Source organism: Clarias gariepinus, chromosome 3, assembly GCF_024256425.1.
Source record: "Clarias gariepinus isolate MV-2021 ecotype Netherlands chromosome 3, CGAR_prim_01v2, whole genome shotgun sequence".
Classification (NCBI taxonomy): domain Eukaryota; kingdom Metazoa; phylum Chordata; class Actinopteri; order Siluriformes; family Clariidae; genus Clarias; species Clarias gariepinus.
The window spans coordinates 33,672,815-33,695,293 of record NC_071102.1 but is presented as its reverse complement, the minus strand read 5'-3'; the positions used below and the strand labels follow the sequence as shown (position 1 = coordinate 33,695,293).

At 41.3% G+C, this 22,479-nt stretch overlaps 1 protein-coding gene across 7 annotated transcripts; it reads left to right on the top strand.

Moving 5' to 3' along the window:
* Positions 1-543: 543 nt before the first annotated feature.
* On the top strand, positions 544-21,371 carry hgs (hepatocyte growth factor-regulated tyrosine kinase substrate). Of its 7 annotated transcripts, none has more exons than XM_053491823.1 (21): positions 544-656; positions 2,716-2,800; positions 2,885-2,960; positions 3,049-3,141; positions 6,187-6,310; positions 6,404-6,456; positions 6,539-6,607; positions 8,666-8,790; positions 9,004-9,103; positions 9,644-9,742; positions 10,740-10,835; positions 10,935-10,973; positions 11,101-11,262; positions 11,373-11,583; positions 11,827-11,999; positions 12,196-12,336; positions 12,447-12,630; positions 12,789-12,925; positions 19,468-19,563; positions 19,655-19,741; positions 20,141-21,371. In XM_053491823.1, the coding sequence occupies exons 1-21, from the start codon at positions 620-622 to the stop codon at positions 20,231-20,233; spliced, it is 2,280 nt and encodes a 759-aa protein (XP_053347798.1). In that variant the 5' UTR covers positions 544-619; the 3' UTR covers positions 20,234-21,371. The 7 variants fall into 7 exon arrangements, with proteins under 7 accessions (XP_053347798.1, XP_053347797.1, XP_053347796.1 ...); XM_053491822.1 differs by having other exon boundaries at positions 11,370-11,583; XM_053491821.1 differs by having other exon boundaries at positions 11,370-11,583; positions 19,465-19,563.
* The last annotated feature ends 1,108 nt before the right edge of the window (positions 21,372-22,479 follow it).

Here is a 22,479-nt window from a genome sequence, read left to right as displayed (position 1 = left end):
GGCTACAACATAGCATCTCATTCCCACACCTTAGTAAGTCATGGCTACAGCATAGTATCTCATTCCCACACCTTAGTAAGTCATGGCTACAACATAGCATCTCATTCCCACACCTTTGTAAGTCATGGATACAACATAGCATCTCATTCCCACACCTTAGTACATCATGGCTACAACATAGTATCTCATTCCCACACCTTAGTAAGTCATGGCTACAACATAGTATCTCATTCCCACACCTTAGTACGTCATGGCTACAACATAGTATCTCATTCCCACACCTTAGTAAGTCATGGCTACAGCATAGTATCTCATTCCCACGCCCTATTAAGTCATGGCCACAACATAATGTCTATTACTTATTAGATTTTTCTGGCAAATTACTGTCAAAATCATTTTATAGCATTTTAACTATTTATGTAAATAATTTTTACAATTCTAAACGTTTATTCCCTAAATGCTTGAAATCTTTCACTTTAAATCAATTATCATTGAACAACTGACCTAGTGACGACACAATCGGAAGTCACGTGATCTTAACCCAGGTGACTAATATAGGTTTGGTTGACCGAAACACAGAAGCGTCTAGTCATCAAGTGTCCTGTACAAGAACTTAGCCATGGGAAAAGGTGCAGGAACGTTTGAGAGGCTGTTGGGTATGTTATATTTATTTGTTATCTATAATAACCTCTGGCGGTAAACTGTAATATAGCCAAGCCGTGTTTTTGAAAAAAGGCCCTGTTCTGTTAGCTAGCTAGCTAGCTAGCGGGGCCGTGGTCCAAGTTAACGGGTGAGTTATTGGTTCGCCACCCGTTTTGTTTTCAACACGTCCCGCCTTTTTACCCCGGATTAGTCAGTGCTTCATCTTGACGCGTAGTTTGAGACCCCGTAGCCAATAAACGTGTGTGAAGTCTATTTCCCTAACCAATCAGAACACAGAACACAGGATTGCCTTAAAATGGATGGGGAATAAAAATAATTGGTTTCAGCAGCAAACGATTTACTTATTGAGTGGTAATTTGTGACTTGAATTATTAACGTTATAAAAGTTAAAACGCCATTAATATGGAGCTAAATCTTTGGTCTGGTTTATTTTCAAATTGGTAAATCAGTTTAAGATTGTCGTATTAGCATGCTAGTTATCTAACGTTTACAATGCTAGCCTGGTACGCATTGGTATTCTACATGGCTGGTTATGTTTAAATGTAGACGCAGTTATAAATGTTACACATCAACACTTGAAGGTAAACATTAAATTGAGTTAACGAAAATGGAGAATTTTGCGATTAAAGACGCAGATCATTAGCCAGCATTTCATCCCAGTCAGTCCCTAGAGCACAGTGATCTGGCCTTGTTTTTGTGTCCTGATCACGAGGACAGATGATTAAAGGAAATGAAAAGCTCACAGTTGTCGATATAAATATAACAGTTATGATTAAACTCTTTCTTCTCTTCCTGGATGATGAATGGAGTTGTCATGAGGCCTATCACGATTTTCCATAATGTTACTTGTCATTGAGTGTTAATGAGGTTTGTGTGTGTTTTCATACAACATATTTATTATGATTGCACTAAAGCTCCCTAGTTTGTTATGATAAAGACTCATTAGTAAAACACCTTTGATGTTGGGTATATAGTTATAAAACACTAAGGGTTGTGCGGTTATAGGAAAATTATTAACTAATATAAAGACAAATCCCATGATTAGTGTTTAACGAAAAAACATATTTTAAGAAGAAACATGGCTGCACAGTGGCTTTGCACCTCTAGTTTCGGGTTTCCCAGTGTGTGTTTGGGGAGTAGTCCCTGTGCTTTGTGGGTTTCCGACGACAGTCCAAAGACATGCAGATTAGACTAATTGTTGTTGTTAGTATTTTGGCTAACGGTGTGATGGAGTTACTGTTGCAGAGCTAAAGTTGATTATTTATCTCTAAGCGCGCTACACTGAGTGTTTTATTCCTTATGTATCTCATCAACCTGCCTGAGTTGAATTTTATTCACAATTGATTTGTCTTTTGTGTTGATTAATTGGTTAAGGCATTGGACATTGTTTCTTGGTCTATAAGAGAACACACTTGAGTAAAACAGTTCTGGAAAGCAGCTCTATGGTGTATTTTGTAGATTCTTAGATTCTATATTTGTAGTGGAGACAAACACACGCATTCCACCAGTGTCTGATTGTAGTTTGTACCTAGTTGTGTTTGACCTTAAGCTTTCTCTCCATCTCTCTCCTCCATAGTCTTTCTATATCTGAATTGTTTTTTTGCACTCTCTCTCTCTCTCTCTCTCTCTCTCTCTCTTTGTTTGTGCTTTATTGGCATGATTGTATTAAAGTTTTCAAGGCAAATTAAATTCATAAGTAATATACACAGATCATAAACAAATTATACTGAATAAAAATAGCATCATGCATATTCCCCCAGTCTTTCTCTCCCCTCAGTCTGTCTTTATTTGAGTCTTTCCTTTGTATGCACCGACCTGCTGAGAATCAGAGTAAAACCTTTAGTAGATGTTGATTTTATGTTTTGCACTGAAGTCACTTGTGTGAACTTGAACCCTCGGTATTTAAGTCATTTCAAAAGTGAACTAGTAGGAATTTAGAATTGATGCTGTAGTGTTAGATAATTACAGTAAAAGCTAAAATACAAGAAAGTTGTATTCACAGGGCAGATATGTGATGACACGTGTTTAGATATAATCCATCATGTTTTACAGACAAAGCCACCAGTCAGCTCCTGTTGGAGACAGACTGGGAATCCATCCTGCAGATCTGCGATCTCATCCGCCAAGGAGATGCGCAGTAAGTCCTCTTCATGCCAGCACCATGTGGCTCTTGTAAATATTAATGTCAGAGATATAAAAACATTGTTTTCATCAATCTCAGGGCGAAATATGCAATTGCTGCCATCAAGAAGAAGCTCAATGACAAAAATCCACATGTGACTCTCTATGCCCTCGAGGTAGGAGCTGCCACGTTTATCATAGAACGCAGAATCTTAGAACGTGATCAGGAAATGCTCTTATGGTTCTGACTTTTCTTCAAATTAGGTTTTGGAGTCAGTGGTGAAGAACTGTGGCCAGACGATTCATGATGAAGTGGCGAGTAAGCAAACCATGGAGGAACTCAAGGAACTGTTCAAGGTAGAGTTTTATTACACTTGAAGGATACAATTGTTTTCCTCTTTAATTCCCTAAGACAAGTAAAGAGTTTGGATGCGGATAATAAAAACGGATGTAACCTCAAGTTGGGTGGTTGCTATGGTTACTCAAAGGTTTTTGCAAAAAGATGTTTCTTTTCTCAAGTTGAATGCAGTCAGTTATGTAAGCATGGTAAGTTTGGGAATGGCTGCTGTAGGGTTGCCCGGGTGCCTCGCAAGTGCAGAACAGGTCGTTGTCGTCTTATTTGTTGTTAACCGGTGGTTGGAATCGAGTTGGTTACATTGCCACCAACTGTAGGTCTCATTCTTTTTAATCTTCACGCCCTCTTAAAGCCGATTTTCCAGCATAGCTTTCCTAAATGTCTGATGCAGGCTTCCTGATCTTGTCTTGACTTGTTTTATGTCTCTTCGTCTGCTTTATCCGGTATTCCTACACACACTCTTCTTGACATGGTTCCTCTCAGTACCACCTTTAGTTGGAGTTCTGTTAAGTTGCATCACTGCCACCTATAGATCTCTCTTCTCAGCATCCCGCTAGTTTAAAGCTAAGTTTGCAGTATAGAACAGGATTTATCTTTATGCCAAAGTGCTGTTAAATTTTTGATTCTGATTGGTCAGAGGTGGCGGCACGGTGGTGTAGTGGTTAGCACAGTCGCCTTGCACCTCCAGGGTCCGGGTTCGATTTCCGGCCAGTCTTGATTCCCGTCTGTGTGCATGGAGTTTGCATGTTCTCCCCGTGCTTGGTGGGTTTCCTCCGGGTACTCCGGTTTCCTCCCACAGTCCAAAGACATGTAGGTTAGGTTGTTTGTTGTTCCCAAATTGCCCGTAGAGCGTGACTGAGTGTGTGAATGTATGTGTGTGCCCTGCGATAGGATAGGCTCCAGGCCCCCCTCGAATACAGGATAAAGCGGTATAGAAGGTGAGTAAGTGGTCAGAGGTGTATTACCTTTTTTTTTTTTTTTTACAATTCTGGAATGTGTACAACAGAAACTCTGCTTGTCATTTGTTATAGCCATTACTGCCAGTCGTTCTCTCCCCTCTTCTCTTGATGTTTTTAAGGTAGTTACTGAGAAATCAGTCAACTGCACTGGCAACGGAGACTCCTTCAACAAACGTCTCCTGACATAAAACTATACCATATAGATAATCAGACAATCAGAACAGCAATCAGAAACCTGTATCATGTACAGCATGTAGCAAGGAATACTGTATTTATCCCGCCAACCCCCCCTCGCCTTACCCTCGTTGCTGAATGTGGTAAATGCATGGGCTGAATTCTAACTGTTACTAAATAATGATACGTGTTCCTGAGTGCTTTGAGATCTAGGAAAAACTTCACCACTGTTGTGGCATTAGGTAATGTCATGATCTTGTTATTGCTTATATGTTGTGTGTTCATGGGGCTGTTGCTCCGCCTGATGAGTCATGCTGCACTCCACTTCCTGGTTGTGTCGTCATGTCACATGTCCTCTCAGCTCTTAAAGCTCAGGGGAGTTCCAGCAAGTGTCAGGATGAGAAATACACTGTAGCATTGTGTATTGTCCAAAACTGAATGCTGGTGAAACATGACCTGAAAGGTAATGTGTTAAATATCTGTTTCTGTGTCGATCAGAGTGGAGAAAGACTGGAACTGTAAAAGTTTTTTTTTTTTTTAATGTTGCATAGTGTTAAATGTAGGTGACGTGCATGTGCTGTTATTGTGTTTAGAGTTTAATTAAAATGGTGGATTGAGACTGCACTGTACAAGTCCAAATGCCTCAATATGCTGCACTCTTGTTGGGTTTTGACATATCACACTGTGGTCTGTTGCCCTGTTTTTTTGGTCTTCTATATAAACCTTAGTGCATTTTCATTATGACCGAAATGTGAGGTTTGTAAAGAAAGTGAACTGTGCATTATGGATAGCAATCAGGATATCTACACCAAGGAGAAATAAACAAAGAAATGCTTTATGAATAAAAATCAAGTGCTATTACTTCCATACTTGGATACTTGATTTCTTTGATTGCTATGCATGCATGTCTCTTTTTCATGTCTATTAAATGAAGTGAAAGTTTTCTTGTGGAGAAAACCGACGCATCTCACATGTCGCATATCTCTAGGAATGCATCTCACATGTCCCTAAGCACTGAATTAAATATACAAACAGGTCAAACTAAATATTTAGGCTCCCGTCACACTTCAACGAAGACCGCTGTGGGAGTGGGGTCAAACTGAAAAAGTTCATACAGATTTATCAAGTATACTACTTCCTAGCCATGTCTTTCAAGTTCTCAAGTCACTAATTTCCTAACTAATTTTCTCACATCACCATGAGCTCACCAGGTCAGATGAGTTCAAACCTGGTTCTGTCTGGTCAGATCACAACAGACGCTTATCACGTGCTTACTATGTTGTCATAGCATCTGGTGTCAGAATAAATCTTGTGACGCACTATGAATTGGATCCAGTATTTTATTTATACTTAATTCGCTGATAACCTGCTGTATGTGTACCATAATCGTGGTAGGCACCAGAAGAACGTAATATGAAGAGAATATGGTAATATGGTCTTCTACAAGTGGCATGAACCTTCCATGACCATAGCACAAGTCTAAAAAGGGGATTGGGAGAACTTTAATGGCATATGAACAATGCAGTGACATCTTTATGATAACTCGAACAGGTACATTTCCTGCCAGTAAAATACTTGTAGTACGCCAGTGAAGTCTCTAAAAGGTGTCATTTATGCTATTAACTGGTCAATTCCATTGTTACTACACTTTTATTAAGTTATTTCTGCATTTTTCTTCAACCACATCCGTTTTTTTCTTTTTTTTTTCTTTAACATGTCCAAAAAAATGTCTGCCAGTTCCACATCAAGGTAGACCTTACTACACAGTTCTTACTGTGGTCATTCAATTTTCTGCAGACATTGTGGGAACTTGGCTTAGTATGATAGGGTTGGCACATCAGGCAGTATGAGCTGGATAACTGAATATCCTTAACAGCCTGTTTCTCTAATAGCCTGTTTCTCTCCTGTCCTCAGAAACAAACCGAGCCGAATGTCAGGAACAAGATCCTGTACCTGATCCAGGCCTGGGCTCACGCCTTCCGCAACGAGCCCAAGTACAAAGTGATCCAAGATACTTATCAGATCATGAAGGTGGAAGGTACAAAGCTATACCTCAGCTTCCTCAAATACCAGGGATTTATAATTGAAATTAAAGCAGCACATCTGATTTTATCTCTGCTCTCTTTATCAGGTCATGTGTTCCCGGAGTTTAAAGAGAGCGATGCCATGTTTGCTGCAGAGAGGGTGAGCCATCCTTCTAGAAATTACCATGAATTGACGGTGTGTGATGTGCAAATTTATATTAACGTTTTTTGTTTTTTTACAGGCTCCTGATTGGGTGGACGCCGAAGAGTGCCACAGATGCAGAGTTCAGTTCGGAGTAATGACCCGGAAGGTAAATGTGGATAGCTTGTTGTGTTGATGAAGTCATTCTCTCTAGTGTAAAGTGTCTGTGAAGGATTGCTTTACCAAATGAATAGCAAAGCATTTTCCTTTTTAGGCTTTAGGCTAGCTGTCAAAACATATGAAGCTTATTTGTCCAATAAACAAGCTGAAATGTGTCATGACATTTCTTATAAATCCATTATCTTCAGTTTCAAATCCAAACAAAATCCAATTTGCTATATACATTACATAGAAAATGACACAATAGCATCATGGGTTCTACAAAGGACACATTTATTTACAATAAAACTAATTTAATTCAAGTGTACTTGCACATTATTACTGTAGGCTAACGAGCTTATTTGGGGGGGAATTAAATTTCATCTTTGGTTTGCATCTGTAGTTTGTACGTTCTCCCTGTGCTTGCTGGGTTTCCTACAGGTTCTCTGGTTTCCCCGTGTAGGCGTTACTAACAAGTACTCATAACTGCTAATAACAGGACAGGTCTCATTTGCATAACTATGAGGAACCTGATAAGTAAGTACAGTGGGGGAAATAAGTATTTGATCCCCTACAGATTTGATAAGTTTGCCCACTTACGAAGAAATTAAGGGCCTATAATGTTTATTATAGATTTATGGTAAAGGATTGAGACAGAATATCAACCAAAAATCCCAGGAAATAAGTATTTGATCCCCTACCAACCAACAATAATTCTGCCTCTCACGGACTGGTTATGTGCTCTTGTGGTACACCTATTAATTTAAAAAGATGCTCCTAACAACAATGTGGTATTTGTATAAAAGCCACCTGTCCACAAAATCTCTATGTTCCATTCAAACCTCACCACCATCGGCAAGACCAAAGAGCTGTCAAAACAAGTCAGGAACAAGATTTAAGACCTGCACAAGGCTGGAATGGGCTAAAAGACCATCAGCTAGAAGCTTGGTGAGACAGAGACAACTGCTGGAGCGATTATTTACAAATGGAATAAATACAAAGTAACCATTAATGGCCATATATACAAGATTTCACCTTATGGAGTAAGAATAATCATGAAAAAAATGAGGGACCAGCCCATGACTACACGGGAGGAGCTTGTGAATGATCTCAAGGCAGTTCGGAGCACAGTCACCAAACAAACCATAGGTAACACAATACGCCTGCATGGATTGAAATCCTTCAGCGCAGCAAGGCTTTCCCTTCTCAAGAATACACATGTACAGACCAGTCTGAGGTTTGCCAATGAACAGAGAAAGATTGGGATAAACTGTTGTGGTTAGATGAGACCAAAATTGAGCTCTTTGTCATCAACTCGACTTGCTGTTTTCGGAGTAAGAAAAATGCTGACTATGACACTGAGAACACCACAGTCCCTCCAGTCAAGCACGGAGGTGGAAACATTATGCTTTGGGGCTGTTTCTCTGCTAAAGGTACAGATTGACTTGGCTGCACTGAGGGACTAATGGATGAGGCCATGTGTGGTAAAATTTTGGATGAGAACCTCCTGAAGATGGGTTGTGGATGGGTCTTCCAGCATGAAAATGACCCCGAACATACTGCCAAGGCGACTAAGGAGTGGCTCAAGAATAAGCACATTTAATGTCATGGAGTGGTCTAGCCAGTCTTCAGACCTTAATCCAATAGAAAATTCTTGGAGAGAGCTATAACTTTGAGTTGCCAAGCAACAGGCAAGAAACCTTAAACATTTAGAGAAAATCTGTAAAGAATAGTGGATCAAAATGCATCCCAAGATGTGTGCAAATCTGGTAAACAACTACAAGAAACATCTTCCCACTGTGCTTTCCAGCAAGAGTTTCTCTACCAAGTACTAAGTCATGTTTTGCTTGGGGATCAAATACTTATTTCCCTCATTGAAATGCAACTTAATTCATAACATTTGCATCATGTGCTTTTTCTGGATTTTTGGTTGAAATTCTGTCTCAATCCTTTACCATAAACCTTGTACGTGGGCGAACTTAGAAAATCTGTAGGGGATCAAATACTTATTTCCCCCACTGTAAGTAGTGTGGGTGTTTGCTGACGTGTGGTGTTTCTCCTTCCTCAGCATCATTGCAGGGCGTGTGGACAGATCTTCTGTGGCAAGTGCTCCTCCAAATACTCCACTATCCCCAAGTTCGGCATTGAGAAAGAAGTGCGAGTGTGTGAGCCCTGCTTTGAGCACCTCAATAAGTAAGTCTCACACTTGTCGTCTTTTCCAGTTCTACTTATAAGGCTAAAAATCTTTAGTTGTACACACTTGTACATTTCATGTTTTTTATTTTTTTTTGTCCCCTGTAAAGTCATGTGTTGAAAGTGTTGTGTTTATTTTGAGATTTACTGGTTTGTGTTTGTCTCCTGATCCCTTCTCCTCACCAGCCACCCCTCCCTCTCTCCCCCTTCCAGGAAAGCTGAAGGGAAGAGCAGCAGCAGCAGCAGCAGCAGCAGTGGACAATCTGATCTGCCACCTGAGTACCTGACCAGCCCTCTGGCTCAGCAGTCTCAGGTAGGCAATCTTATTTGAACACTGATTTAATGAAAAAGTGTCGCATGCAACGTACATGCATGCTGTAACCATGGCAACACTATTGTCACTCCTACCGATTATTCATAGAGTTAAAAAGCAAACCAGGCTAGTTATTAATTTAAGATCAATTGTCTTGGCTGTAGCTTGAAAGTCAAATAGTTTAGTATTGCTAAATTTGGAATATTTCCATTCATGTCGTACCTCTCTTTCATGCCCTACACAAAGCTCATTTGTTTGATTTGCCTGTTGGTGAAATGATAGCACTTTTTCATGATGGCATTCACATCGAGCAGACTGCATTCCTTACAATTGGACATAATTTAAACTACTACACCTAGGAACATGCCTATTAGGAATGTGCTCATTGTTAATTTTTTTAAATTAATTATATTTTTAAAAAAATAATAAATTTTATTACTTGCTTTGCTTGAGTTTTTATTATTTTTTTTTATACTTTCCATCCTTACTCCAGTTTATTTATGGATGCTCCGAGTTTATTTGTCCGCTCTAATTTTCCAGATGCCCCCTAAGAGAGACGAGGCAGCGCTGCAGGAGGAAGAGGAGCTGCAGCTGGCTATTGCGCTCTCCCAAAGTGAAGCTGAGGAGAAGGAGAGAATGGTGTGACTAGCTTTTAAATATGGGGGAGGGGAAAACCGAATTAAGTATCATGCTAGCTGTTATGCCGTATATGCTCTATCCCCCTTTTTTTTATTTTTATATATATATATATATATACTGAACAAAAATATAAACGCAACACTTTTGTTTTTGCTCCCATTTTTTATGAGATGAACTCAAAGATCTGAAACATTTTCTACATACACAAAATAACCATATCTTTCAAATATTGTTCACAAATCTGTCAAAATCTGTGATAGTGAGCACTTCTCCTTAATAATTAATCTCACCTCACAGGTGTGCCATATCAACATGCTGATTAGACAGCATGATTATTGCACAGGTGTGCCTTAGACTGGCCACCTGTAAAAGGCCACTTTGAAAGGTTCAGTTGAATCACACAGCACAATGCCACAGATGTCGCAAGTTTTGAGGGAGCGTGCAATTGGCATGCTGACAGCAGGAATGTCCACCAGAGCTGTTGCTTGTGAATTGAATGTTCATTTCTCTACCATAAGCTGTCTCCAAAGGTGTTTCAGAGAATATGGCAGTACATCCAACCGGCCTCACAACCGCAAACGACGTGTAACCACACCAGCCTAGGACCTCCACATTCAGCATGTTCACCTCCATGATCGAGACCAGCCACTCGGACAGCTGCTGAAACAACCGGATTACATAACCAAAGAATTTCTGCACAAACTGTCAGAAACAGTCTCAGGGAAGCTTATCTGCATGCTCGTCGTCCTCATTGGGGTCTTGACTTGACTCCAGTTCTTCATCGTAACGGATTTTGACAGATTTGTGAACAATATTTGAGAGATATGGTTATTTTGTTTATGTAGAAAACGTTTCAGATCTTTGAGTTCATCCCATTAAAAATGGGAGCAAAAACAAAAGTGTTGCGTTTATATTTTTGTTCAGTGTATGTATATATGTGTATATATATATATATATTTATTTATTTATTTTTATCTTCTAATTCTTGTGCACACAGAGGCAGAAGAGCTCGTACCCTGTGTACCCCAAAGCTGACCCGACTCCAGTGACCTCCTCCGCACCACCCGTCAGCACTCTGTACTCCTCTCCTGTGGTAAGGGACTTGATGGTCCAGGAATTCGCAAAATATGTTTTTTAGATGCATATGAGAGATGAGAATTTTCTTGTCTGTTCTCGCTCTCTGTCTTTTTAGAACTCTTCTGCTCCTTCAGCTGAAGATGTTGACCCTGAGGCAAGTTACTTCGATCCTCATGAATTAGCGTTTCAGCTTTAACATATGCAGCACATGTCTTTTTTTTTTTTTGTCTTTTTTTTTTTTTTGTGATGTTTCTAATCTTTTATACATACATTTTTTTCAGCTGGCTCGTTATCTGAATAGGACTTACTGGGAGAAAAAGCAGGAGGAGGTGCGCAAGAGTCCCACCCCTTCTGCTCCTGCTCCGGTGCCATTGGCTGAACCAATGCCAGTCAGCCAGCCAGTGGAAAGCCATGCTCCTGTTCAGCCCATCAACATAGTGGAGGTATGTCAAGTATAAGCCTTTTCTCACTTTACAGATCATGGATGTTTTGTTATTACTCTATGTAACATGACTGTAATGCAAATTACATGTACGGTGTGCCCCTACAGCAGCAGTACCAGAACGGCGAATCGGAGGAGAACCACGAGCAGTTCCTCAAGGCTCTACAGAACGCAGTCACAACCTTTTTAAACCGCATGAAGAGCAACCACATGCGCGGGCGCAGTATTACCAACGACAGCGCCGTGCTCTCCCTCTTCCAGTCCATCAACAACATGCACCCGCAGCTGCTGGAGCTCCTCAACCAGCTCGACGAGAAGAGACGTGAGTCAACACAGTCAAACTACCACTTTTTTTTTTTTCTTCTTCTCTTTTTCTACGTGGGCTCCGCTGTTTAAAAAAACAAATCTAGCTAAGATTCCTAAAATAGGATCCAAGCATTTATTTTTGAAACCCTGAACTGCAATCTTCAGGGTTCTGATTTTATTTAACAAGTAGGAATAACTAAACAAATTGCTTATTTTATATAAAGTACTTGGTGACATTTGCTTCTCTCTTTTCCTTTAGTGTACTATGAAGGACTGCAGGATAAGCTGGCGCAGGTTCGGGATGCACGCGCCGCATTGAACGCTCTAAGGGACGAGCACCGCGAGAAACTGCGCCGTGCCGCTGAGGAGGCTGAGAGACAGCGGCAGATCCAGCTTGCCCAGAAACTCGAGATCATGAGGCAGAAGAAACAGGTAAGCGCCATGTGATTTGTTTCAGATAAACTTGAGAGACTGGGCATATCAACAAGCATTATCAAGAGGCTGAAAATATTTATTGTAAACTTTTCTTTGTGACATTCCTAATATTTATTAGCACACATGTATACTCCATATTTTGCTCACGGCTCGGAGGTGATGGTCAATCAGTCATGTTCATTATCGGTTGCAGGAGTATCTGGAGATGCAGAGACAGCTGGCTATTCAGCGTCTGCAGGAGCAGGAGAAGGAGAGGCAGCTGCGTCTGGAGCAGCAAAAACATACCATCCAGATGCGTGCTCAGATGCCTGCTTTTTCCCTCCCTTATGCGCAGGTTCAGTCTACTTTCTTCCTGCCATTTACAGCAGGTCTCCCCTGTGTTTTTATACTGATTGATATTTTGCTGTACTGCACAATGGGTTGTTGATGTTCTTTGTGCTTCAGATGCAGTCATTGCCACCTAACGTGGCAGGCGGGGTCGTGTATCCACCTGCTGGTCCCCCCAGTTTCCCTGGCACATTCAGCCCTGCTGGCTCAGTGGAGGGCTCTCCCATGCATGGGGTCTACATGAACCAACCTGGGCAGCCCGGAGGAGGACCCTACCAGGCCATGCCGGTGTCGGCTACAGGTGAGCCTCATGCACTTAATTCTGAAACGATTGAAGCGGGTTGTGTTTGAAGTATTCCTTTAGTCTTATACCCTCATAAATTTCATTTCTTTTTAGACTTGAACAGATTTATGGTTTTAGAAAAACTAATGATGCAGATTGTGTTCCATTTCATGTAGATCCCAACATGGTGAACGCATACATGTATCAGACCGCAGGGACCGGTGGACAACCTGCTGCCCCTGGTCAGGCACCACCCCCGAACACCAGCCCTCCATACACCAACTACCAGCCCACTCCCACACAGGGCTACCAGGTAAGGACTGCAGGAGTACTTTTGGTATTACTTGAAATCTTGAAGGTCATTTGCTGATTTATTTTTTCACCAATTGGTGGTATTGGCATGAAAATAAAACCCCCCAATTTTTTTGTCCCAACTCCCGCTCGTTAAAAAATGGCAGCCATCCTGATTTTTGGCCTCGACGCGCTACGAGACGTGCCACGCCCCTTTTAAAAATCCTCTTTTCCTAGATAACTCACTTGCTATATATCACATAGAGATGAAACTGGGTATATTTATGTAATTTTTCATGTAGATTCAGATTCCGTAATTAGAATTTGGCTATCTCCTGTGGTTATGGAGATATTTCTGAAAAAACATTTTTGGGGGGTACCCCTTTTCGAACCCCCAGAACCCAAGGTCTGCATGTATATATGTCACTCAAAAATAGGGGTTACTTCACATCACCTCATCCTCAAAATAAATAAAAACCAGGGGTGTGTTATGCCCTGTTTTATAGAAATCATCAAAAATGAATTGTCCAGGTTTTGCAAATGTTTTTATATAGGCCTTATATACCAGTAAATGTGTCATTTTATGGTGGTACATGTAAGATACATGTATCACTGTCAAACTGCATCCTGTAACTGAACCATTCAGGTTCATACTGATCAGAAAGTTGAATCATCTTTAACCAACTCCATAAGTGACCTCGCACTCAAGGAACTTGAGGATGATTGCATCTTTTTCTTGGTACTAATTAAGTGCAGAAAAACAAAAGCAGGTGAGTGTGTTTCATTTATGTTAATTAATTTAATGAATCTTTCCAATGTAGTTTGTTGTCTTCACAATCTGATTACAAAGACTTAATGGCAAAGCTTGTCTGTTCTTTGGATTCTCGTGACTATATGTTGCACAGGTGTGAGCAGTGCCCCCCCAAATCAAAACTATCTGATTATCTTAATTAGGGAAGGGCAATATGGCCAAAAATATTTATCACGATATATATTTGAACATTTGCGATAACGACTACTGGAGAGACAGTGACAGCTTGGAGAGACAGCAACCGGGGCAGAGTGGGCTGGCAACCCATTCTGTGTCCACCGAGAGGAGGACACCAATCTAGCTACTACGAATTTATTAGGAAAATACCCCCAGGGGTGCCCGAGAGGGGGGGAGGATGAGCATCCCAAACTGATGGACACATTGGTAACAGACACAGGCAACGGACAAACGACAATGAGCAAACAGTGTACATGTGGTAAAGTCTGCAAAAACATCCATGGCTTAAAAATCCACCAAACAAAGATGAAGTGTTTGTTGGGAGCAGGAGCAACACAACGCACAGGTGCTCAACCTGGTGAGACGCAGGAGGAGCCTGGCCCGGAGTCACCCCACAGTGCCCGGAACCTCCAAATGCTGGAGATAACAACAAAAGGAGAGGCTGACCGGAAACTTCAAGTTATGACTACCATTATTGTCAGCATTGCAGCTGAACGGTTTGGTGAGGAGGAGAAGCGAAGCTCCGGGACTTCTTACATAAAAAAATCAGAGAGCAGCGAAGATACATGACATCAGGAAGGAGATGAAAGCTCTGAAGTCCCAGTATAAGGAGGCAGGAGAGGAGGGACGCATTGGACTTGCCCAGTTAATGTGTATCCTCCGGAAGAAGATTAGGGTTCTCCGCCGGGCAGAGTGGCACAGGAGGCGACACCGCGAGAGGGCACGCAGACGAGCAAGCTTTATTGCCAACCCTTTCAAGTTTACTAAAGAGCTGCTGGGGCAGAAGCGCGGCTGAAAACTTGCCTCTTCTCAGGAAGAAATCAACCATCACCTCACATAGATGTACAGTGAGTCCTGTAGAGAGCATGCAACACTCTCATAGATTCACCAGAACCAGAGGTGCAGTTTAACACATCAGATTTGCAGCTAAAGAAAGTCGGAGAGGTTGTTCACAAAGCAAGGGCAAGTTCTGCTCCGGGACCTAGTGGCACTTCATACAAAGTGTACAAGTACTGTCCCAAACTCCTACAGCGTCTGTGGAAAATTTTGCGAGTCTTCTGGAGGAAGGGAAAGATCCCAGATCAATGGCGAGTGGCAGAAGGGGTGTGGATTCCAAAGGAGGAAAACTCCACCCATTTAGATCAGTTCCGCATTATTTCCTTGCTGTGTGTGGAGGCAAAGATCTTCTTTAGTACCATTTCCAAGAGGCTGTGCACCTACCTTACAAAGAACAAATATATTGATACATCAGTGCAGAAGGGTGGCATATCGGGTATGCCTGGCTGTGTGGAGCATACTGGTGTGGTGTCACAGCTAATTCGGGAGGCCAGAGAGAACAAAGGCAACCTGTCAGTGTTATGGCTTGACCTGGCAAATGCGTTCGGCTCCATTCCACACAAGTTAGTCCAGCTCACTCTGATAAAACATCATGTTCCAAATAGGTGCAGAGACCTCATAGCTGATTACTACAACAATTTCAGAATGAGGGTCTCTTCAGGAACAACCACATCAGTTTGGCATAAGGTGGAGATAGGTATCATCACAGGTTGCACTATCTCTGTGATGCTGTTCTCCCTGGCCATGAATATGCTGACCAAGTCCGCTGAGTCAGAGTGCAGAGGGCCCCGAATGAATTCTGGACAACGGCAGCCATCCATCAGGGCGTTCATGGATGACCTAACAGTCACGACAGAATCGGTGCCAGGCTGCCGATGGATTCTAAAGGGACTTGAGAAGCTAATGGAATGGGCCCGGATGCATTTCAAACCTTCCAAATCAAGGTCTATGGTGCTGAAGAAAGGCAAGGTGGACGACAAGTTCCGGTTTTACATCAAAGGTATAGCCATACCAACAATCTCAGAGAAGCCAGTCAAGAGCTTGGGCAAGGTTTTTGACAGCTCTCTGAAAGACTCATCATCTATCCAGTCAACTTGTGCTGAGTTGGATGGCTGGCTGAAATCTGTGGACAAGTCTGGTCTACCTGGAAAGTTTAAAGCCTGGGTCTACCAGCATGGCATCCTTCCCAGAATCCTGTGGCCCCTCCTCATCTATGCTGTTCCAATTTCTACTGTTGAGATCCTAGAGAGGAAAGTCAGCAACCACCTGCGGAAATGGCTTGGGTTGCCAAAGAGCCTGAGCAGCATCGCACTTTATGGGCATAACAACATACTGCAGCTGCCCTTCAAATCCTTGGAAGAGGAATTTAAGGTAACGAAGGCTAGAGAAGTGTTGCAGTACAGGGACTCTAGTAATCCAAAGGTGGCTAAGGCTGGGATCCAAGTGAGGACAGGCAGGAAGTGGAGGGCAGAGGAGGCAGTCCAGGAGGCTGAGGCAAGGCTACGGCAGAGGAGCCTGGTGGGAGCGGTCTCAAAAGGCAGAGCTGGCTTAGGATCCTTTCTAACTTCCCAAATAAACACCAGAGGGAAGGGTAGGCGGCGTCTTGTTCAAGAGGAGGTAAGAGCAGCAGTGGAGGAGATGAGATCCTGCAAGGCTGTAGAAATGAGGCTACAGGGGGCTTGGACAAGATGGGAGAATGCGGTTGAGAGGAAAGTGACCTGGACTGAGATCTGGAAAGCCGAGCCGCACCGCATTAAATTTCTTATTCAGGCAGTGTATGATGTGCTTCCAAGTCCATCTAATCTACACACATGGGGCATTGCAGAAACACCAGCATGCCCTTTGTGTTCCAAGAGAGGCACCTTAGAGCACATACTCAGCTGCTGCAGCACGGCACTTGGAGAAGGGCGATACCGGTGGAGACATGATCAAGTCCTGAAGACCATCGCTGAAGTTATCAGCACGGGACTGGTGTGGGCGAAGCAGTTTCGTCCCTCCAAGAAAACAATCGCCTTTGTTAGAGCTGGGGAGCAGGTAACCTCAGTCAAAAGAACTCCAGTAGGGATCCTGACCTCAGCTAGGGATTGGCAGCTTTTGGTGGACCTTGAACGACAGCTGAAGTTCCCCAGCCACATTGCTGTTACCACCCTTCGACCAGACATTGTACTTGTGTCTGAGGCTACTAAGCAAGCTGTGCTGTTGGAGCTTACAGTCCCATGGGAAGACCGCTTGGAGGAAGCCTTTGAAAGGAAGCTATCCAGGTACGCGGGACTGGTCAGTGACTGTCAGCAGGCTGGGTGGAGAGCAAGGTGCCTTCCAGTGGAGGTAGGATGCAGAGGTTTTGCGGCCCGTTCCTTAGCCCGAGCTCTAAGTAGTTTAGGCATCATTGGAGAGCGAAAGAGAAGAGCTATCCGCAGTACCATCGAAGCGGCAGAGAGGGCCTCAAGATGGCTGTGGCTTAAGAGAGGCCAACCATGGAGTCATGGTAGCTAGTTAGCCATCTGGACACAAGCTAGGGTCTGATCAACCCTGGCTGGGTCACCTGGTTGAGGGTGTATGATGTTGAAAGACCCGAAACACCCAATGATTCCAGGAATATCACTGAAGATGTGTCCAGATGCATCAGCAGATGTATTTACATAGTGAACATTTGCGATAACGATATAATTGACGATATGATTGACACGAGACAAAATACTTTACAATTCCAAAACTTTATTAGTGCAAAAAAACCCCATCAACTTATTTTCAATTAACAAGCAGCTGTTTGTATGTGCATTAAAGCTATATAAAATTTTAACAGTGCAAATGCAAATTCCTTGCTGACAATTTAACCAAAAGGCATTTCCAGTGGAAATGGGCTGACATATCCTGAGCATAACCATTTATAATATACACAAAACTTAAAGAGTTGCTTTGCAACATAAAACTGCAGTGTGGCAAATAAATAGGTCAAATATTAAAACTTAAAACTCTTGAGTAAAAACAAAACAAGCAAACAAAAAACATGGATAAATTATGCTACGGCTCATGGAAGTTTTTCACGTGCTTTAACAGCTTTGTTGTACTCCAACAAGTGCTTCTGCTTTAAATGATGAAATAGGTTTGTGGTGTTTCCTCCCTTCGCCACGACGACCCGCTTGCATGTTATGTTCTACAAAAAATTCTTTGTTGGGTATCTGACGGGCGAAAACCAAACCAGTTCCACACTACTGAAGTTGCACCATTTTTACAAACCAATTCTGGTTCATCTGTTTCATTCAACGATCTGCTTTCGCCCTTCTCATTCTCCGCCGCCGCCATGCTTTTTCCGCCATAAACGTATGTAAACAAAGGCACTGCGCATGCGCGTTTTACCCATATTCAATCGCGATTTCGTTTTCTTATCATTGCCTAACATTGTACCGGTATTACCGTGAAAGGTATAATATGGCCCAGCCCTAATCTTGATGGTATATTTGAAAATGCTGATTTGGACCCAGATGACACTGTTCAGTTCAAGCAGTGGAATCATGAAAGCCATTTCATTATGGGACTTTGTGAAAAATGTGACTCCTGCACAGCTCATCACTATACAGCCAAGGCCCAAGCTGCTTATTTAAAAGAACTGAAAGGGAAACTTCCCATTGGAGAGGAGGCTGTTATCCTAATGGATTTTGCCGAATGTTATTTTCCATTTGTCAGGATGCTGTTTAAAGTTTTCATTGGGATACATCCCACGTGATTCTGCATCCCTTCGTGGTTTACTATAGGGATGGTAGTAAAAACGATGGTTTACTACGTTGCAAAAGTTTTTGTGTTGTCAGTAATGAAAGGGAACACAATGCTATTGTTGTTTACAAGTTTATTAAGGTTCTCATAAATCCACTGAAAGTTCTTCTACCAAATTTAAATCATGTGCATTACTTTTTAGATGGTGCAGCCAGCCAGTACAAAAATGAAAAAAATTTAGAAATTTGTGGAGGCATTTCCTATCAAGATGACTTTGGTAGCAACAAAGTGCATGCCTTTCCTAGTCGATATTATTTGTGTCACTGCAACTTGACAGGTCTCCTACATGTACGTGTAACATGTACCTTTTTGGTCTTATTCCATGAACTCATTTTTGTGGGCTTTGTTTTTTTCAGAATCAGATACCCAGGGTGATGAAACAAAAACTGTGACTAGTCCTTTCAGTGTAGAGAGATGAATACCGTCATTATCAGTCTTTGACTAGATATGCATTACAGAAGAATTTAAGGTAACTTTCACTTTGAAAGGAGCAGATTTTATGAGTATGCATTAAGTATTCTACAGATATTGCAGTACATTTCTGTGTGTCAAATCATAAAATGTTGCAAAACCTGGCAATTCATTTTTGATGATTTCTATTAAACGGGGCATAACACAACCCTGGTTTTTATTTATTTTTAAGATGAGGTGATGTGAAGTAACCCCTATTTTTTTGAGTAACATATATACATGCAGACCTTGGGTTTTGGGGGTTGGAAAAAATGTTTTTTCAGAAATATCTCCATAACCACAAGAGAGAAAAAATTGGGGTTTTTTATTTTCATGCCAATACCAACAATTGGTGAAAAAATCAGCAAAATCTGCGATCATGTGGTGGAACCCACTGGTTGATTTGAGATGGAATCACCCACTAGCATTGCACTGAACATGACCATGATGACTTGGGTTTGAACTGCTTGTGTTAAAAAAAAAAAAAAAAAAAGGTGATGCTTTTTCTTGTGCAGCAGAACATGGCATCACAAGCCCCGAGCTTGCCCCCGATGTCCCAGCCTGCCCAGACCAACGGAATGGCCTACATGGGCTACCAGCCGTACAGCATGCAGGTCAGGATTCTCACACAGCACATTTAATGTTCTCATTCAGATCTATAGCGCTCTCCCGGATACGTAAATGAATTTGCTCTCGTTCTTATAGAACATGATATCCGCACTTCCTGGACAGGACCACAACATGCCCCCTCAGCAGCAGTACATGCCTGGTCAACAACCCATGTACCAGCAGGTGAGGGCATAAGTGTGTTACCTGTCAAGTGCATTTAACAGTTTTAGACTTTTCAAGCATCTTTTTTTTTTTTTATGTAATAAATAAAACCCAACAATACAGTAGAAACATGTTCTGCCTTGAAAAGCATGGCCTTTACAAAGAAGTTCTAGCTAATTGTATACTGTCCTTTCATTCCTTTACTATTATAAGATGTACAGAAATATACAAATAATGCAATAATGTCATACTTTTATCCATTTATAGCTTCATTTAATTCTGTTTTAATACAAACCATGCTGTGTATCATTTTAGATTTTCTTTTAACTTATTTGTAAATGTATTATTATTTTTTGGCAACTTGGCTTTTAATTTACATTTTGTTCTGTGTTTTGTTTTTTCTCATGTATATGTGTACAGTTGGCGCCCCCTGGAGGTCCTCAGCAGCAGGCACAGCAGCCCCAGCAGCCCCCTGCAGGCAGCGCAGAGGCTCAGCTCATTTCTTTTGACTAAAACTCTATTCTCACCTGAACCACCACACTACAGTCAGCCATCTGTCTTTCCCCTTTTCCTTTTGTAACTCTACACAGTCTCTACATCAATCTATTGATAAATTATGGTCATATTACATCTATTGATAAAAACGTCAGAAATGAGATGCTGTTCGCTGCTGGTATCCTGATATTCTCTCTTTCTCGCTCACTCGCGCTCTCTCTCTGTGTACTTCTTTCCATGTAAAGCAGAGGGAGTGAAATGGTTCCTTGTTCCTTCAATGCCTTTCTCCTTACGAAACCCCTGTTAGCTAGTAGTTCATATCCTTAAATATTGACAGATTATGTGTATATATAAAAAAAGAACATTGAATAATATGTGACCCTGTCATATTTTTCTAAAGTCGATCTGCATGTGTTTAGTCCATCTTTACGATGTCTCCACCCTGGCCAAATTAACATGATTTTAATTACATTCGAGAAATGGCTTTAACAAGTCAGAGAACGAGTGCCTGATCCAGGATTGCATCCAAGAGCCAGAGCTGATCCTAGATTAGAGTTCACTCTGGTGCTTATTGTTATAAATATGGTGTCTAAGTGCTGCCTCTCACCCATCTTACAGACATTTTGTCACAAAACTTTACATTCCAAAGTAGCATTCAGAACAGGAATCCGAGTCCAATTTGAAAATATATGGACTTTGTGATCCTAGCTAATAATCGTTGCAACAGTCAGCTTTTGGAGATTAAATTAAGTTAAAGTTAATAGGACCGGTCCTGTATAGTATGTGCAACTTCTACAAGAAGAACTTGTGTTTTTTGAATAAACTAATTAGTTTCTGCCAGGTTTAACACCAGGCTTCAGGATAAGACACGATAAGAAAATCTGAAAGCTTGGTCGTCTCAGTTGAATAAATGCCTGTGTGAGGGCCGCAGGCTATAAAGCTGGATCGTATCATGATTCAGTTGAAGGATCTGTCAAATGTTGCTTTAAAAACCTGGACTTGTACTGCATGTTTGTAACATTCATCGATCAGTGAGCAGTTCTGTAACCCTTTAATGCCGTCTCTGGACAGCTTCGTTCCATCCTTCTGATCTGTATGACTCCAAGAAAGAGTTTTAAGATTATATTTAATAAATATCTCATTCTTTTATTGTGCATTTTCTAGCCAGTGTGTGTCTTTTGTTGTCTGAACTAACATGGGGAAACAGAGCAAAGCAGGCAGGTGGAAGTAGCTTTGTATTAAAGGTTTGTGGACCTATATAAAAATAAAAAATAAAAAAAAAATTCTATATTTAATAAAATACAAAAATATAGCCAGCTATTATTTACTGAAATTGCTGCAGTGTTTGGGACATTTTCGTTACACTTTAAAAGTACTGTATACTAGTTTAAGTTTGACCAAGGAGCGACAGTAGAATGGTCTTTCAACAGCATCACCTTATTGATGGGTATTTAAAAAAGGTTAAATATAATTTTCATTACCTTAAACATCTTAATTGATGTATGTAATATTTTGCTTGGGGTTTTATAAAAGGAATACTTTTTGCACAAAATTTAAGTCCATATATATCTATAAGACAGCATGACAAAAAGATGCTGCTCATCAACAAGATTGGTTTAAAGCATACAGATTAGGATATCTCTACTTCATGCTGAAATGGACTGTCAAGGTTTTCTGAAGATCACACATTTCTTGCATCTCGATCTGTTAGAGACATTGCATATGCTGTCAAAAACATGTTTCTTAGCATTTTAATATGTATACACAAGGCAAAAGTATTTAGAGTGTTTAGAAAAGGACGTGGGCCTGTGTCCCCCATTTGTGTTTTGCAGGGTTAATTTTAAGAGGGCTGGGAAGGTAAGGCAGTGCCAATGTGCTTAATCTCCTTATCTCCGTCTCTTAAATATGAACTTACTGACTTCAATTTTGTGGTGTGAATGATATAATCAGAAACAACTAAGTGAACAACAAAACCCTGTGCTATTAAATAAAATGAATGAAAGAATGTGATTTGGTGAAGCTGTATATAATTGCAAAATATAAGGCATTCAAGTCAAATCAGGACTTGATAAGTTTTCATGAATAAAGGTGTAAAAGCGATTGACAGTTACAAAGACTCTAAGCACAGGACAGGCTCATAGTCGCAGTAAAACATTACAAACTGCGCAAACGTTTTAAAGAAGACTGTCCTTTAATGTCCATACGTTTGGGCCATCACAGGAGGCCAGCGTTTCAGACGTGAAGCATGTAGTCCGATCATGTCT

Coding starts and splice junctions, on each gene's coding strand:
- hgs (XM_053491817.1), top strand. CDS start 620: ATGGGAAAAGGTGCAGGAACGTTTGAGAGGCTGTTGG. Junction 2,801..2,884: donor ATCCGCCAAGGAGATGCGCA/GTAAGTCCTCTT, acceptor CATCAATCTCAG/GGCGAAATATGCAATTGCTG. Junction 8,791..8,976: donor TGCTTTGAGCACCTCAATAA/GTAAGTCTCACA, acceptor TCTCCTCACCAG/CCACCCCTCCCTCTCTCCCC.